This window comes from Argopecten irradians, chromosome 13 (assembly GCF_041381155.1).
Source record: "Argopecten irradians isolate NY chromosome 13, Ai_NY, whole genome shotgun sequence".
Classification (NCBI taxonomy): Eukaryota; Metazoa; Mollusca; class Bivalvia; order Pectinida; family Pectinidae; genus Argopecten; species Argopecten irradians.
The window spans coordinates 9,975,000-9,994,088 of NC_091146.1; the positions used below are offsets into that span (position 1 = coordinate 9,975,000).

The 19,089-nt window shown below is 35.0% G+C and overlaps 2 protein-coding genes across 2 annotated transcripts in view; one reads left to right on the forward strand and one right to left on the reverse strand.

The window, feature by feature from the left end:
* Positions 1-19,089, reverse strand: part of LOC138305900 (centrosomal protein of 78 kDa-like) — a 97,457-nt gene that overhangs the window by 58,792 nt on the left and 19,576 nt on the right. The gene's annotated exons all lie outside the window — the stretch shown is intronic.
* Positions 14,258-17,389, forward strand: LOC138306535 (uncharacterized). Its single transcript, XM_069246986.1, has one exon. It carries the CDS (start codon positions 15,165-15,167, stop codon positions 16,491-16,493), a length of 1,329 nt encoding a protein of 442 aa, XP_069103087.1. The 5' UTR covers positions 14,258-15,164; the 3' UTR covers positions 16,494-17,389.

Below are 19,089 nucleotides of genomic sequence, written 5' to 3' on the forward strand. Positions count from 1 at the left end.
TGTAGGCGGTATTGATATTTGTTAATCTATAATGATATAAAAATGGGTATATATATAAAGTAAGATCTCCAAGATATCTCCTCCAGTTACCCTCATTGTTATTGTATCCAATCTATCAGATTTTTACAGGATTCTCACATGGATGACTCGCTCAGAACAACAACATACAATAACAAAAGGAATATCTAGCACACACTTGTCCGAATTCCGTAAAATGTAGCATCAGAATTCCTAAGGTTTCCCAATAATGCTGTAGCTACAGGCCATACAATTAGTACCAGCAATGAATGTACAAATCAATATATGATATAGTCACTCATTATAATAATGGTGATAGGTCACCATTTTTTATAATAAAGGTAAGAGTTCATCATACTTCATAATAAAGGTCAGAGGTCATCAATTTTACAATAATGACTAGAGGTCAGCACTCTTTATGATAACTATGAGGGGTCATTGTTTTTCATAATAAAGGTCAGAGGTCATCACTCTGAACAATGAGAGGTCATCACACTTTAGTATAACGATCTAGTCATCATGACATTTTCTAGTATGCTACAGTATTCAACTTAAAATTAAATCAAGTCCAAAATTAATGGTAAACTTATGAGGTCATAGGTTAACTCTAAAAGGTCACCTTACAATGTCATCAGTATATGATGTGCTTTAATTTTCTATGCATTTGCTTTTTTACAGTATGACATAAGATTATTACCTTTTGAAGATAAAAAATAAATATGATTTGAAAATAACAAATACTATACTGTTACTACCATCATAACAGCAATCAGCTCTTGTGACAGTATCCTTTGGACAAACTTTCTGAAGACAGATAGATAATCAAGATAAAGAAATGTGATAAAAAGGTTGATCAAGGCGAGGCTAAATTCAGCCCTTAACAAAGAAAGATCATCACAAAGCAGAACAACAATACATAACTCCTAAGAAATTCCATTGATTTTCTGATGACATTGCAAAGCAAACATTTGGACAATTTATTAAGTTTCATGAGGACATCTATTTTACGTAAGTTGATTACGATAATGAAATGGGGCGGAGAGCCAACAGACCGACTGGAATGAATGGAGGAGCAGGATGATTTAATTTGGCTAACAAACAGAATTACGCGGAAATCTCCTTCGTTTCTTGGCGTTTCTTAGAAATGTCACAAAATGTATTCCTAAGGTGTGGCTTAGATCAAACTGAAAACAACTTCACTCTGAATTAACTCCAAACCGAAAACAATCCCAATCTGAATACATTAATTAACTCCAAATGCAAAACAATTCCAAACTGAATACACCTTCAAACTCAATACAATTTAATAAACTCCAAACCATTTAGTGAAAAATAACTCGAATCTGAATATAACACTTGGACACATCAATTTCATCCTCAACATAACTGTAGTAAGTTGGTTAAATATTTTTTTTTTAAATGCATCATTAGAGCCACTTCATCATCAACTAATTTGTCTTCAATGCATTTAGTTGTGACTATAGTTTATGGATTTTTCAGTTTACTGTTTCATTGAAATTCTCTAAAATTGCAGGCAGAAATTACCTATGGATTGAGCTGAGGCTATAAGAGGCTTAATGAAAAAAAAGCTAGATTTCACACAAAGCATTTCTTGAGATATAAAAAGAATATGGATTGGATTCAGTTGATATCCTTATGATCTGGGAATCTTTATTTTTTCTTGGTGGGGCATTCACTGGTCTTGGTAAAATGTCAACACAGAATTTTAGCATCTGTCTTCACAGAAGAAAAAAAGATTTTTTTTACGAGAGAATTTCAGCATTTTAGTCATCGTAGGTTGATCAAAAGCAAGAAATCTCTTTTAGTGAAAAATTGTCCCATCCTTAAATGCAGCTAGCAAATAAAGTATTTTCAGGTTTGTGTCCTTGTTGCAGTACCTCATTGCACTAATACAATTCTACAACTATACCTTGAATAACAATCTCTTTTCTCCTTCATGTATCAATAGCTAATTTGTTATACAAATGTAACAAATATTCCCAGAAGAGAATTGAGAATTGTTCTTTATTGATGAGTGTATAGTCCATTAGAAACAGACAATGTTCAATTCTAATTTCAAATTGTTCATATTCAAGTATTATTTTGTATTTTGCTCTTTTCATTCCTTGATTACACAAATACACAGGAGACTTTTTGGTGTGAAGCTGCTTTGTTTCCAAGTGACCAAATGAAATCAAACCAGCATGCTGGCGCGTAATTAGAGATAATACAGACTGTTTAACCGTACAGTACAACAGGGAGAACAGCAATGTATGTGACGAAATGTACTGCTGCAATATCTGTGGGTGCTCCATAGGATTTCACCACTCCAAACACAACTCAATTTGAAACTCTTCTACTTCTACAGTAAAACTTCTATTCACACAATTTGAAACTCTCCTACTTCTACAGTAAAACTTCCATTCACGCAATTTGAAACTCTCCTACTTCTACAGTAAAACTTCCATTCACGCAATTTGAAACTCTTCTACTTCTACAGTAAAACTTCCATTCACGCATTTTGAAACTCTTCTACTTCTACAGTAAAACTTCTATTCACACAATTTGAAACTCTCCTACTTCTACAGTAAAACTTCTATTCACACAATTTGAAACTCTCCTACTTCTACAGTAAAACTTCCATTCACACAATTTGAAACTCTCCTACTTCTACAGTAAAACTTCTATTCACACAATTTAAAACTCTCCTACTTCTACAGTAAAACTTCCATTCAAACAATTTGAAACTCTCCTACTTCTACAGCAAAACTTTCATTCACACAATTTGAAACTATTCTACTTCTACAGTAAAACTTCCATTCACGCAATTTGAAACTCTCCTACTTCTACAGTAAAACTTCCATTCACAAAATTTGAAACTTTTCTACTTCTAGAATACAACTACCAATCACTCATTTCGAAGCTCTTCTTATCAGCCTGCATTTATGAGCTTGTCAGAAAATAGTCAATCAAGTTGAGTATAATTGTTTAGGACTACAGGTCAAGCCTATAACAGCCATGTCCTATTTTTTTTTGGGGGGGGGGGGGGGGTTCCAGGAGGGGGGATCCTCTTACACAGAGAAGTCAAACAATTAATTTGACAATCAAGATGTCTTATCCAATTTTTTTTACTTTCATTTACATTTTATTAAATTCACACATGTGACAATGTATAAGGCAAAGAATGGTGAGATCTGAATTTCACCAGAAAATGACCTGAATATGAGGCCAATTCCAAATAAAGAAAACTTCCAGTGAATTAAGATCAAATAATTAACCTTCACTGGACTTTTTTCTGTTTTTTTTTTTTTTTTTGCTCCTTTCAAGTAAAATTGATGTGAAAAATTTCACCACCTAAAATTGTACTGAAATTGGCATGAATTTCCCTAAGACAGTTTGCCTGTGTAAACCGAGATACAATTCTATATGTACACATCACAACAGCTCTAATTTCCAACACCCCCCCCCCCCCCGGTATTACCGAGAGAGATGAGGGTGCATTTGCTATAAATAAAGCCAATTAGAATTGGAGGAATGTAAACTAATTACTCTATAAATCTTCATCTTACTGAAAGCTTGCCACAATTTATATTATATATAGAGTTTGTGTTACTTGTAAACCACACCATAAAAACATATGTAATGACATTTTTAAATATTTTGGGCCATTGGCAGCAGGAGTGTCCTGACATAATTAAATATTACCATGTAGTTAAGATGTCCCGACATAATTAAATATTACCATGTAGTTAAGATGTCCTGACATAATTAAATATTACCATGTAGTTAAGATGTCCTGACATAATTAAATATTACCATGTAGTTAAGATGTCCTGACATAATTAAATATTACCATGTAGTTAAGATGTCCCGACATAATTAAATATTACCATGTAGTTAAGATGTCCCAGCATAATTAAATATTACCATGTAGTTAAGATGTCCCGAAATAATTAAATATTACCATGTAGTTAAGATGTCCCGACAAAATTAAATATTACCATGTAGTTACAGTACCTGAACCGTTTAAGGTTCCCAGCCTAACGCAAACCCAACGCAAAAAAATCGTCTGTTAGCTAACGCTAAGGATTGCTAACGCTAACGATTAATGATTAACGATAAACGATTAATGCAATACCGGCTAACGATTAACCATTAACGCAAAACGCAAAACGATCGGCTATGATAAACCGGAAATACCATTGTTATAATCACGGACACGGCTTGACGGTAAATAAATTACGGATCTTGACGTTCTGAAATACAAACGAAAGTACAAGAAAAACAGGAGTATGTTCGGGATTAAAGTTTCTGTATATCATATAAACATTTGTCTATGAAAACTATATGGACACGATGAAGTCAAAGACGACTGTACTCAATGCAAAGTTTCCACTTTACATGTACAACATGTACGTTTACAAAATGAATTACATGTGCAACTGTGTGTATGGAGAAAGAATGGTATTATTCTAAAGTGTCATTTTACCCGATATTTTAAGAAATAACAAATTGTTACAACATCTCTTTCCTGATAATAACACAATAAATGTCAAACACGACTGTACTTGATACGAAGTTTCCACTTCACACGTACGTTTACAAATTACGTGTACAGCCGTATGTATTAAGAGAGAATTGTATTATTCTAAGTGTCATATTTGTCCGACATTTTAAGAAATAATAAACAAATTGTTACAACAACACTTTATTGATAATATTACCGTCACAATGTCATAACTTTAGTGAAGCGATCAGGCGTATACTGGTACTTTAAATAGTATCATGGTATTGAAATGACGAATAAAGCATTTTCACACAAACACATTTAAAATGCAGTAAATCAAATTTCCATCTATATGTTTGATTTCTATTATCGATGTTTCATAACTCAACAATTGTAATAATTAACATCTTATAGTGTTTCCCGCATCAATCACAAGTTTCAGGGTTTTTGTAGATTGTCGAAAGGCTCTTCCGCTTACCATGGAAAATTGTATTCTCGGAATATTTGTTTCATAACGGATTACACGCTGTATATTACTAGGGTGTGCATTCATAAAAGCTCATTGCTTACAATTGACTAGGCATCGATTTTAGGGTCGTACATGTACATTTACAAATGCACATACATACACCACAGTTACTGTAATAAAGATTGAACATTTGAATTCGTGTTTCACCATTTGCAGTTCTCTCATTTTATAGTTCATGCATATAATAAAGATATAAAGAATGAAAATATTTCACTTCCAGTTATTTATATTCAAATTAAGTCAATTATGCACAATCATTGATAACAACGACGATGAAGATAGTGATGCACATGCATACATGTATGTACACTGACGATTATACACTGTAAAATTGCATTACGACAATTTTCTACGTATATTTGTAACTGGTGTAAGAAATATAGTTGTTTGATCACATTTTACATCAAGCAACTCTTCAATTTACAGTTTAAGCAAATTAATTATTCATACAATGTATAAGTGTAAGTTAATTCTTTCCAACGTAATCTATACTATAGGAAAGCATATTGCACACATCAAAACTTTGAAATACGACAGTACATATAAGGACGTGAAATGTACTGTCACAGTGTACGGGGCACAGGTAAGTTGGGTATAAAGTTAATCTCCCTCCCAAGAAGGTGTTAATTACAGGTGAACTCCGCCCGTGGCCAGCTACAGGGGGTCGACACAAGGTAACACCAGTCCTGACCTACATGTATATACCTGTACAGGTAAAATACCCGTGCGCGTCACGCTGGGATTTGAAGAGATTCCAGTTACAAATAACAACGAACACGTGTGAGAAGGTGCCCGTGACTGTCCAGTTTTTATTGATATGAGCTGATTTGACACGCGTACAGTACGTGTGAAGGCTTACAATGTAACGTACCCCTGCACAGTTCGAATTATCTACACGTGTTCTACATGTAGTTGTAAGATTGCAAACATTTACATAATTTTATTCCATTTTCATATAAATAAAAGTACTAATAAATTGCGTTTAAAAATATGTATCCTCGTGTTCAAAATCAACAATTTAATGATTTTAAATTTCACGAATTTATTTACAAATCTTCCGAGTCTTTTTTGCGTTCTTCGTACATTGATAATATTTAACATAGCAAGAACAATATTATGCAGCGTGTCTGTAATAACATTTTTATATTTTTATTATCTGTTTTAGCTATTTTCTTGTGTAATCTCTCAGTCGTCATGGATACACGAAGCGGTAAACGTAATATCTTAGTAGATAAAAATGAACATTATATCCGGATCGTCAAGGCATATCACCGGCATTTGGTTATATTTTTAGTGGTTAACGTTAGCGGAAGTGGGTCCTGCTAACGATTAACGCAAACGATTTCTAACGCAAACGATTGAAAATGCAACTAACAATTAACGATTGCTAACGCAAACGATAACGATTAACGATAAACGATTGCTAACGGAAATAACGCAAACGCAAACGAAACGCAAATTTGGGAACGTTAAACGGTTCAGGTACTGTAAGATGTCCCGACATAATTAAATACTACCATGTAGTTAAGATGTCCCGACATAATTAAATATTACCATGTAGTTAAGATGTCCTGACATAATTAAATATTACCATGTAGTTAAGATGTCCCGGCATAGCTAAATATTACCATGTTAAATTGTTAAGATATCCCGAAATAATTAAATATTACCATGTAGTTAAGATGTCCCGACATAATTAAATATTACTATGTAGTTAAGATGTTCCGACATAATTACCACATTAGCCCTCCACCTCTGGGTCATAATTTTGAATTCCAGTTGTCATATACTGGCCACTGGTTGGTGTTTTCTAAAAGTACTACAAATGTACCTTTCACTGGCAAGTCCTTCAATAACCCTAACACTTAAATTGATCAAACGTATTCAAATCATAAAATATTAATAAGAAATTATTGTCCTAAAAGTAGGTAGGTCAAGGTTATCTAATTCAATAAACCAGGTAGTTCTTTATCCCAGACTCGGTCTACTGAGAACACACAGCTGGTCATACTCAAAACATTTTGTGTAGTCAGAGACCTGCTACATTCATTAGATCTAGTGAAATCTGTACTTAGACACGTGTAATGCATATTTTATTCTCCAATTTTACAGCAGCTGAAGATGCCAATTTCCTGTTTAAATCTTGAAAAGCTCCTGAGAGATCTAAATCAAATTTAAATCAGAACAGCAATCAACTGTACAAAACAGCAGACGAGTTTAAATCCTCGAGCAGACGCCAATCGCTACTTCTTATAGGAAATGTTGTATCTAACAAGCATAAGAGGATTAGGATTTATATATTCAAACTCAATTTCCATAACAGTAAAATTCAACAGGAGTTCTGCCATTTACTATGTAAATTACATGTCATGTGGTTAAACTAAATTTGAAGTTCTAGTTTGAATGACAAGATATAACGGTAGCATTGATAACAGTAACATAAAGAAAGATCAATTAGTTTATCACCAAAATGTACTGCACAAAAATGAGTTTTATCACCATGGAAATAAGGTTGACATAATAATGAATTTTTAACACACTACTGTAAGTTGTTATATATAGGTCTATACATGGGTACAGATCACTTAGGAATTAAATACTTGGTTAAGTTAAGTTTTACATCTATTAACAGCCAGGGTCATGTAAGGACGAGCAAGGTTTGATGGTGGAGGACAACCGGAGTACCCAGAGAAAAAACACCATTTAACAAGCAGTCAGTACCTGGCAACAGCCTGGGATTCAAACTCGTGACCCAGAGGTAGATGGCTTGTGGTAATTTGTTGAGACAACTTAACCACTTAGCCACTGCGGCCCCTGGTATAATACAATAGCAGCTAGGATTGAAATTTTTATACTGGAGAAATACTTCAGTCACATATACGACATTAACCTTTGAACACCATGGAAACAAACTTTAAATTTATCTATCAAAAACTGGTAGACAAAGAGTGGTGTATTCCAGGTTATAGTTAAAAGCACCCAAAAGACTCAAAATTTTCATTTGCGACACATTTACACAATTCATTTCAATTTCTATTGATCAGCAATGCAGAGTTTGGTGAAGAAATATCTCAACGACAGCTTTCTATACACATAAACAGCATTTACCATTTAAAACATTTATTGCCCCATAAAGAAAATGTTTTTATATAACACTTGATCAATAGCATGTACCAGTTGGCACCCAAGGCAGAACAGTACGATAATAACTAGTGGTTTATCATCTACTGTAGCCAACTGAGACAGAACAGTACGGTATAACTAGTGGTTTATCATCTACTGTAGCTAACTGAGACAGAACAGTACGGTATAACCAGTGGTTTATCATCTACTGTAACTAACTGAGACAGAACAGTACGGTATAACTAGTGGTTTATCATCTACTGTAGCTAACAGAGACAGAACAGTACGGTATAACCAGTGGTTTATCATCTACTGTAACTAACTGAGACAGAACAGTACGGTATAACTAGTGGTTTATCATCTACTGTAGCTAACTGAGACAGAACAGTACGGTATAACTAGTGGTTTATCATCTACTGTAGCTAACTGAGACAGAACAGTACGGTATAACTAGTGGTTTATCATCTACTGTAACTAACTGAGACAGAACAGTACGGTATAACCAGTGGTTTATCATCTACTGTAACTAACTGAGACAGAACAGTACGGTATAACTAGTGGTTTATCATCTACTGTAGCTAACTGAGACAGAACAGTACGGTATAACTAGTGGTTTATCATCTACTGTAGTTAACTGAGACAGAACAGTACGGTATAACTAGTGGTTTATCATCTACTATAGCTAACTGAGACAGAACAGTACCGTATAACTAGTGGTTTATCATCTACTGTAACTAACTGAGACAGAACAGTACGGTATAACTAGTGGTTTATCATCTACTGTAGTTAACTGAGACAGAACAGTACGGTATAACTAGTGGTTTATCATCTACTATAGCTAAATGAGACAGAACAGTACTGTATAACTAGTGGTTTATCATCTACTGTAACTAACTGAGACAGAACAGTACGGTATAATCAGTGGTTTATCATCTACTGTAGCTAACTGAGACAGAACAGCATGGTATAACTAGTGGTTTATCATCTACTGTAGTTAACTGAGACAGAACAGTACGGTATAACTAGTGGTTTATCATCTACTGTAGCTAACTGAGACAGAACAGTACGGTATAACTAGTGGTTTATCATCTACTGTAGCTAACTGAGACAGAACAGTACGTTATAACTAGTGGTTTATCATCTACTGTAGCTAACTGAGACAGAACAGTACGGTATAATCAGTGGTTTATCATCTACTGTAGCTAACTGAGACAGAACAGTAGGTATAACTAGTGGTTTATCATCTACTGCAGCTAAATGAGACAGAACAGTATGGTATAATCAGTGGTTTATCATCTACTGTATTTAAAACTGAGACAGAACAGTACGGTATAACTAGTGGTTTATCATCTACTGTAGCTAACTGAGACAGAACAGTACGGTATAACTAGTGGTTTATCATCTACTGTAGCTATAACTGAGGCAGAACAGTACGGTATAACTAGTGGTTTATCATCTACTGTAGCTAACTGAGACAGAACAGTACGGTATAACTAGTGGTTTATCATCTACTGTAGCTAACTGAGACAGAACAGTACGGTATAACTAGTGGTTTATCATCTACTGTAGCTAACTGAGACAGAACAGTACGGTATAACTAGTGGTTTATCATCTACTGTAGCTAACTGAGACAGAACAGTACGGTATAACTAGTGGTTTATCATCTACTGTAGCTAACTGAGACAGAACAGTACGGTATAACTAGTGGTTTATCATCTACTGTAGTTAACTGAGACAGAACAGCACGGTATAACTAGTGGTTTATCATCTACTGTAACTAACTGAGACAGAACAGTACGGTATAACTAGTGGTTTATCATCTACTGTAACTAACTGAGGCAGAACAGTACGGTATAACTAGTGGTTTATCATCTACTGTAGCTAACTGAGACAGAACAGTACGGTATAACTAGTGGTTTATCATCTACTGTAGCTAACTGAGACAGAACAGTACCGTATAACTAGTGGTTTATCATCTACTGTAACTAACTGAGACAGAACAGTACGTTATAACTAGTGGTTTATCATCTACTGCAGCTAAATGAGACAGAACAGTAGGGTATAACCAGTGGTTTATCATCTACTGTAGCTATAACTGATACAGAACAGTACGGTATAACTAGTGGTTTATCATCTACTGTAGCTAACTGAGACAGAACAGTACGGTATAACTAGTGGTTTATCATCTACTGTAGCTAACTGAGACAGAACAGTACCGTATAACTAGTGGTTTATCATCTACTGTAACTAACTGAGACAGAACAGTACGTTATAACTAGTGGTTTATCATCTACTGTAACTAACTGAGACAGAACAGTACGGTATAACTAGTGGTTTATCATCTACTGTAGCTATAACTGAGACAGAACAGTACGGTATAACTAGTGGTTTATCATCTACTGTAGCTATAACTGAGGCAGAACAGTACGGTATAACTGGTGGTTTATCATCTACTGTATAGCTAACAGAGACAGAACAGTACGGTATAACTAGTGGTTTATCATCTACTGTAACTAACTGAGACAGAAAAGTACGGTAATAACTAGTGGTTTTATCATCTACTGTAGCTATAACTGAGACAGAACAGTACGGTATAACTAGTGGTTTATCATCTACTGTAGCTAACTGAGACAGAACAGTACGGTATAACTAGTGGTTTATCATCTACTGTAGCTAACTGAGACAGAACAGTACGGTATAACTAGTGGTTTATCATCTACTGTAACTAACTGAGACAGAACAGTACGGTATAACTAGTGGTTTATCATCTACTGTAACTAACTGAGGCAGAACAGTACGGTATAACTAGTGGTTTATCATCTACTGTAGCTAACTGAGACAGAACAGTACGGTATAACTAGTGGTTTATCATCTACTGTAGCTAACTGAGACAGAACAGTACGGTATAACTAGTGGTTTATCATCTACTGTAGCTAACTGAGACAGAACAGTACGGTATAACTAGTGGTTTATCATCTACTGTAACTAACTGAGACAGAACAGTACGGTATAACTAGTGGTTTATCATCTACTGTAGCTAACTGAGACAGAACAGTACGGTATAACTAGTGGTTTATCATCTACTGTAACTAACTGAGACAGAACAGTACGGTATAACTAGTGGTTTATCATCTACTGTAGCTAACTGAGACAGAACAGTACGGTATAACTAGTGGTTTATCATCTACTGTAGCTAACTGAGACAGAACAGTACGGTATAACTAGTGGTTTATCATCTACTGTAACTAACTGAGACAGAACAGTACGGTATAACTAGTGGTTTATCATCTACTGTAGCTAACTGAGACAGAACAGTACGGTATAACTAGTGGTTTATCATCTACTGTAACTAACTGAGACAGAACAGTACGGTATAACTAGTGGTTTATCATCTACTGTAGCTAACTGAGACAGAACAGTACCCTATAACTAGTGGTTTATCATCTACTGTAGCTAACTGAGACAGAACAGTACTGTATAACTAGTGGTTTATCATCTACTGTAGCTAACTGAGACAGAACAGTACCGTATAACTAGTGGTTTATCATCTACTGTTGCTAACTGAGACAGAACAGTACTGTATAACTAGTGGTTTATCATCTACTGTAACTAACTGAGACAGAACAGTACGGTATAATCAGTGGTTTATCATCTACTGTAGCTAACTGAGACAGAACAGCATGGTATAACTAGTGGTTTATCATCTACTGTAGTTAACTGAGACAGAACAGCACGGTATAACTAGTGGTTTATCATTTACTGTAGCTAACTGAGACAGAACAGTACGTTATAACTAGTGGTTTATCATCTACTGTAGTTAACTGAGACAGAAAAGCACGGTATAACTAGTGGTTTATCATTTACTATAGCCAACTGTGGTGTAATTTAATGTACCATATATATATATGAAGCAATGATCAAGGTGTTCAAATATTGAAAATCAAAATAGAAAGGAAAAGTAGAACAAACAAAATTTGGACTTCACTTTCTAAAAATTATTACCCAAAGTAGGTCATAAATCAATTTCGGAAAGAAATCAAATGAAGAAACACAGTTTTTTTCATATTATCACACATCAGGTAAATTAATTTGGAAGTCTCAAAAAATAGGGAGGAGCACAAGTTTATATAGACAGGAACGCTTATTGGGTAGAATACGGTTACTGTCAGTGTACGGCAGTTTAATTAAATAGCTAGCTAAAGATCTTAAACACTAAAATGGTCCTGAGCAGATAATATTATGTTACTTATGTGATAAAAAAAAATGGAGAAAAGGATTTATATATCAACTAAGATGGTCAGAGAGACACACCAAAGAAATCTGTGTTTATTTTTTTTAATTGAACCAGACTTCATTTTACATTTTCATCAAAATTTATCAAAATTAAATGTTCTTAGAGTTATATGATAAAATCAATACATTAATTTGTGATCAAGGACTGTTAATTTGTAATTATGTTTTATTGAATTGATCACAAAACATTCAAATTTGAGTCTGAATTCCTCAAAAATAAAGTTGATTACAGTAATGCATTACAGGGACTTGGATACAAGATCTGCATCCAAAGGTATTCCTCGTTTTGATTAAAAATCATTCCAATAACCATGGTTACAGAATGCTTATTTCTTAATTTCAAATACATCACATATATATTATTCATTGATTTTTTTTATAAGAAGAGAACCATCATGATTACTATACAGTAACTGATTACACCTGGTAAGTTTGAGGTACAAAAGTCTGTACACTTGTATCACTTGCATTGTTTAATTAAAACGTAGCTGGTTGTTGTTTTTAATAAAGTCGTGAGATGGAGATTACACGGGGCTGTAAGTAACAGCCTACCTGTGGATATGTCTACCAGATGTTCCACCGAGATTCATATACTTCACGTCCAATTTGACCTCCTCTCCTCCATTTGTTGTCAATGGAATCAACTTTATGATTGATCTGGACGATTCCACTTTGAAATTCGGTAGCCAGCAGGATAAAAGATAATGAAATTTTCCATTGTTTTTTTTTTTAGCAGATTAAGACTGCCTGGTATGTCAGGTCAGTAATAAGTTTGAAATGTGTACTCTGTACAAACCCAAGCTATATCGCCTCCACACAACAATTCATCAAACCCGGATTAAATTCAATCTCAGTCTGCATGGCAATAGCAGTTCATTGTCATTTGATCCTGTCCCCATTATTCAAATTAGATCACATATCTCTTTGGTTGACTTTTTCATATTGGCTAAGCATGGTGAGGAAATTGCAACAATATTCGCTAAAAAATATTATTACTTGAACATATAAGTTATAATTTTTAAAGGGCTATACTGCTAAATTCCAAATTCAATCATTGATTTAATGAAATATTTATTTCTCAAAGTTGATGACTTACACTATTTTTTACTGTTGGTTTATGTGATTTCTGTGCATTTGTTTCCTTGCATCATTTGTTTGTAACACTGTCTCTTTTTTCCCATAGATGGCGACTTCACATCCAAGCTTGATTTTACTTGTCTTATAAAAAAAATGCAATTTGAAGGTTCATCTACTTTTTTATAACTGTATACTAGTTATGTGATAAATACAATCTGACATGAGTGGTTATGTAATACGAAATTGATTAAACTCATCAAATATTTTGATATGTCCCTCGCATAAATGTTCATATATAATGGCTTAATTATCAAATTATTGAAATTCACCCCTGGAATTTTATAATGACTTGTTTCAGCTTCAGTTTGGGAGATTTCAAATGAGTCTTCAGGTGTGTACGAATTAATTAAGTTCACATTACATAGCCACTCAGGTAAGATCATCTATTTTATGTCCACCATCACATTATGCCTGAAATGATTCCATGTGTGGATCAAGGTATTGTACATTTCTATCCTTACTGAGGAGTTGTATAAATCTATAACACTGGTTGATTATGCGGTCAATTTGATGTTAACGTTATACAGTGTGATGGTAGGGATAAAATGGAGTTAAATATCAACATGATACTGTTGTGACTTATTAAATGCTTCATTATTCATGTTTAATTGGTGATGAAACATAATTCTATCTTTAATCAATACAGAGCTGGCAAGTATAGAGGCTGGACAGAAGACCACCTGATCTCAGTAGACACATGCTGAGCAACACTCTCCCGAAGACCAAGTTCTCACATTCGGAGCAATACTCTCCCGACAAGCTCTCACATCCCAAGCAATACTCTCCCGATGAGCTATCACATCCTACCATGAGAGAGCAGTATACACACAGTCAGGGACAAAATCGGGGAAATGACACGGACCGGCAGATCTATAATCAATAATAATATTATTCACCTGCGGTCACTGTTACATAAAAAATCGACTGGTGGAGTGTTCCCTATGTTTACACTGCAAAGTGATGGCTTATCATTAGAGCAAGTGTAATTATACTAATATGGTATTAGATTCAATTACCACGCGAGGAAGCGGCTTTGATTTACACATAAAACATAAGAGGAGTAATGTACGTGACACTATGCAGCAGTATGGATCTTAACACAAACTTGTGGTTCAGCTTATGGATTCCTGAAAAATTATTATAACAAAGTGTGTCACAGCTTGCTGTTTTACCTCCTTTAGAAGAGAAGAAAAGTATGACAAATGGATTAGTTCTTATTTATGTGTGAGATTCAAGCAAAAGTGATTCCTGGAGTAATTGATAAATATAGGAATACAGTGAATACAGTATGCAAATGCTATCCCAGTGATTATTGGTGATTCTGTATCGTGGGATGTGTACTGGCATGGTTGTTCTGATAAACGGGGCTTATTGGATTACTGTGGATTTATACAGGAAGCATGGATGATTTTTATGAATATTCAGATATGGAATCTAGTTGATACCTTCATGGAATATAAACAGCTATGTCTATTGGTGTGGATTCAGCAACAGAAATAGATCCAGTAAAGGAATACTTTAATTAAGTTTGTAATTTGGTCAAAGCTAAATGTTTCAATGTATCGGGTGATAAGATTTTTAATCAGCTGCATTTTGGAGTTATCTCCTCTTTGGTGGTGCTTTGGAACAATAGCGGAAACCATTTCAGAGGAAACGTTTAATGCGGAAACCGCCTCATCTTCTGGACAGGAAAACAGCACAGTGACAGACCTATACAACACGACGGTGACCATGGTAACAAGTTATCAACTCTCCCGTGTGGAGGTAGGTTTGACTAAGGGGGTGATCTACTCTCACAGAACAGCCATTATCGTGATTATGAGCATTTTCGTGTCCATCACACTCACCATTACGATTGCAATCCTGATGTTTTGTAAGAAGAAGAATTCTGTGTTTATCCTACAGAAATGTGAACAGGAAACGGATACAGTATATGAAATGGATGACATGAATACTGAATGTGATTTCAGTGACCAGGACCTTGACATTGATAGTTACAACGAAAATTTACAAGGTCTACGATCACAGACCTACCCAAAAATGTCGCGACTGTGCGAGTATGAACTAGACAGTCCAATTCCAGGACATGCACCATGTTCTGTTGCCAAAGACTCAACACAAGCTTCCAGTTCATCCATACCAAAATCAAAAACATTTTCAGGACTAAGAAAAAATCGTAATTTGAGAGAATGTGACATTATGTTTGCATTGAATAAACGGCGTACATTTCCCCGATCTGATATAAAGCGTCCGACAAGTCTTCCCCTTTCTTCAAGCTTTTCCAGCTCAAGTTCATGGTACAACTATCAATCAATGGTGATAACAGCTGATGTGGAACCCTGGGAAAATTCCTCATCAGATCTTGGTCTTCTTAATACATCGGAAAATAACAGCAATTATGGAGTTAATGCTAATCAGATTGATCAAAGTGACGGAGATTATTCTAAATGTAGCCAACAAAACTCGGCCAGACAGGCAGGATTAAAATACGACAGTTTTAATGAGACGGACGAGGATATGCACGTATGTACTCCATTGTTACAGAGTAACATTCAGGTCAGTGATACAACAGACAAGTTTGTCTTCCCAACACAAACAAACAAACAATATATCCCAAAGACTGGCGACTCAGACATGAGTTACAAGCCTTTATTAGAACCAGATCAGTCACTAAATCACATATATGAATCAGATCATGACCTTCCTGTGACTTTAAAAAGGACATCTCAAAGCCAAAATCCTACAGAACTCACACAAACTTCCATCAATCCAGGAACTAGAACAGGGACAAATGTGTCAAATGTTGAAGATTCATTTGGTAGGGGTAGAGATATCCCTGCTGACTTTCATGGGAAGCTTCAATTCACTTGGGACAGTAATTCATGATTTTAGACTTATGAAAATAACCAGTAAGATTTATTTTAGCTAAACATAATTTTTGGAGAAGCCATACTTTGCCTCAGAATGACCATGAAGGTATGCATAATTTGGACAAATATGAATTTTAACTGATTTAGATTTTTATATTTGAAAAAATTATTTCTTATTACATATGGAATCAATTTTAAGTAGAAACTCTTCTGAAACCATATACTGTAAATATTTTTATTTAAGCAATAGTTTTATTTTAGCTCTTTTCATGCTGTCTTGGAAGCAGACTAATTCATGTACAGCACTTAAAATTTTGTAAAAAGAAAAGTATATTAAGCCACCAAATGGTCTTTTTATCCCCATAAAGAAATCAAAACTTTCACAACTGTGCTAAAATTTCTCTGCGTTAATTAAGTATATGTTTACAGTATATATCCGTTATGAATTTAAGAAGATTACGTACCCACAAGATAATGCTATTGAAAATGGTAATCAATTTCACTTTTTTTCAGTGTTTTATCTTCAAAGGTGAATGGAGCACACTTTAATCATTTAGGTAGCCAATATATACATAGCACTATATAGTACTAAATGATTAACCCGATGTAGTCACAGATTGATCTCTTTTCTGTATATTGTTTAGCCAGTTATTTTTGCGGGTCTAAATTTTTCATGAATTGGACTAAAAAGCATGCACAAACAAAAATTTAGTAGTAAAGTTATTTGGCAATAAGAATATATATAGTTTGTCAATTTAGTGCAGATCAAATTTTGAAGCACTAAACAATATCTTATGAAAAAAAACCTGACCATATCTATGACAGTATACTTTGCATATTTGTTATTCATCATGTTTGAGACAGCATTTACAATATAGATATTGGAAAGCAATAAAATGTTGATTAGAATTATCCAGTATCTTTGTGTTTTATTTTTCTTAGAAAACATCCAATTGTACTGTCAGATCACCAGGCAGTATATGTAGCTATTTTAGCCATGCCCTGTGTTTGTAAACGCTCATATGTCTATTCAATGAAGGAGCAAATGTTGCAGTGTAATTGACAGCTGGTAATCCGTTAATTAAATGATTTCCTTGTCCATACAGATTAAAATGAACAAATTTAAATTCTTCTTAAATATTTATTCATTCCTGAAGACTTCAAGTCTTTTATCATAGCCAATGTTTGTCACATTCAAATAATTAACCCAATTTGACCCCTGATAATTCATAATGAACTTTCCCAGTCTTTAAATTAGATGAGTTTAAATGTGTATTTAGGGACGAATGAGTTAATTAAACCACAAGAAAATTAGTTTATAGATTAGAAAGTGGGCACAGATCTTATTTGATTTAAGATTCTAAATAAAAGACAAACACTTTAATTAAAGATGTTGGAGATTCTGAAGACTTCATTACGAAAGACAAGCCCTAATATTAAGTAATGTTCTTGTGAATATCAGCTGCAATAACGACACCAATGTCGTCAACTAGGATTAACAGATTTACATTAAAGGCAATAAGTGAGAAGAGTGCTTTTACTCCCAGGTTCTGCCTTCACATAGTAATTTATTGAATTGAGTTAGTTTACCCTTCAGAGTCATTTAAGGATATCGATGTGCCAGGTTAAGTGCAGAAAAACACGGACCAGTGGTCAGTACCTCGCAACTACCCCACACAGGGTTCAAACTTGCAAACCCGAGCTGAGGGTCCCACAATTATCGGACATTGAAACACTGTTACAGCCAAAACTCCTATAATCAGCAGACCAGAGAAATTCCTTCAATCACTGGACAGTATTAGCCTGAACAGCGACCAGGAACTCCTATAATCAGCGGACCAGAGAAATTCCTTCAATCACTGGACAGTATTAGCCTGAACAGTGACCAGGAACTCCTATAATCAGCGGACCAGAGAAATTCCTTCAATCACTGGACAGTATTAGCCTGAACAGTGACCAGGAACTCCTATAATCAGCGGACCAGAGAAATTCCTTCAATCACTGGACAGTATTAGCCTGAACAGTGACCAGAAACTCCTATAATCAGCGGACCAGAGAAATTCCTTCAATCACTGGACAGTATTAGCCTGAACAGTGACCAGAAACTCCTATAATCAGCGGACCAGAGAAATTCCTTCAATCACTGGACAGTATTAGCCTGAACAGTGACCAGGAACTCCTATAATCAGCGGACCAGAGAAATTCCTTCAATCACTGGACAGTATTAGCCTGAACAGTGACCAGGAACTCCTATAATCAGCGGACCAGAGAAATTCCTTCAATCACTGGACAGTATTAGCCTGAACAGCGACCAGGAACTCCTATAATCAGCAGACCAGAGAAATTCCTTCAATCACTGGACAGTATTAGCCTGAACAGCGACCAGGAACTCCTATAATCAGCGGACCAGAGAAATTCCTTCAATCACTGGACAGTATTAGCCTGAACAGCGACCAGGAACTCCTATAATCAACGGACCAGAGAAATTCCTTCAATCACTGGACAGTATTAGCCTGAACAGCGACCAGGAACTCCTATAATCAGCGGACCAGAGAAATTCCTTCAATCACTGGACAGTTATTAGCCTGAACAGTGACCAGAAACTCCTATAA

Bases quoted from the DNA above. Each gene is read 5' to 3' on its own strand.
- LOC138306535 (XM_069246986.1), top strand. From the start codon at position 15,165: ATGTATCGGGTGATAAGATTTTTAATCAGCTGCATTTTGGAGTTATCT.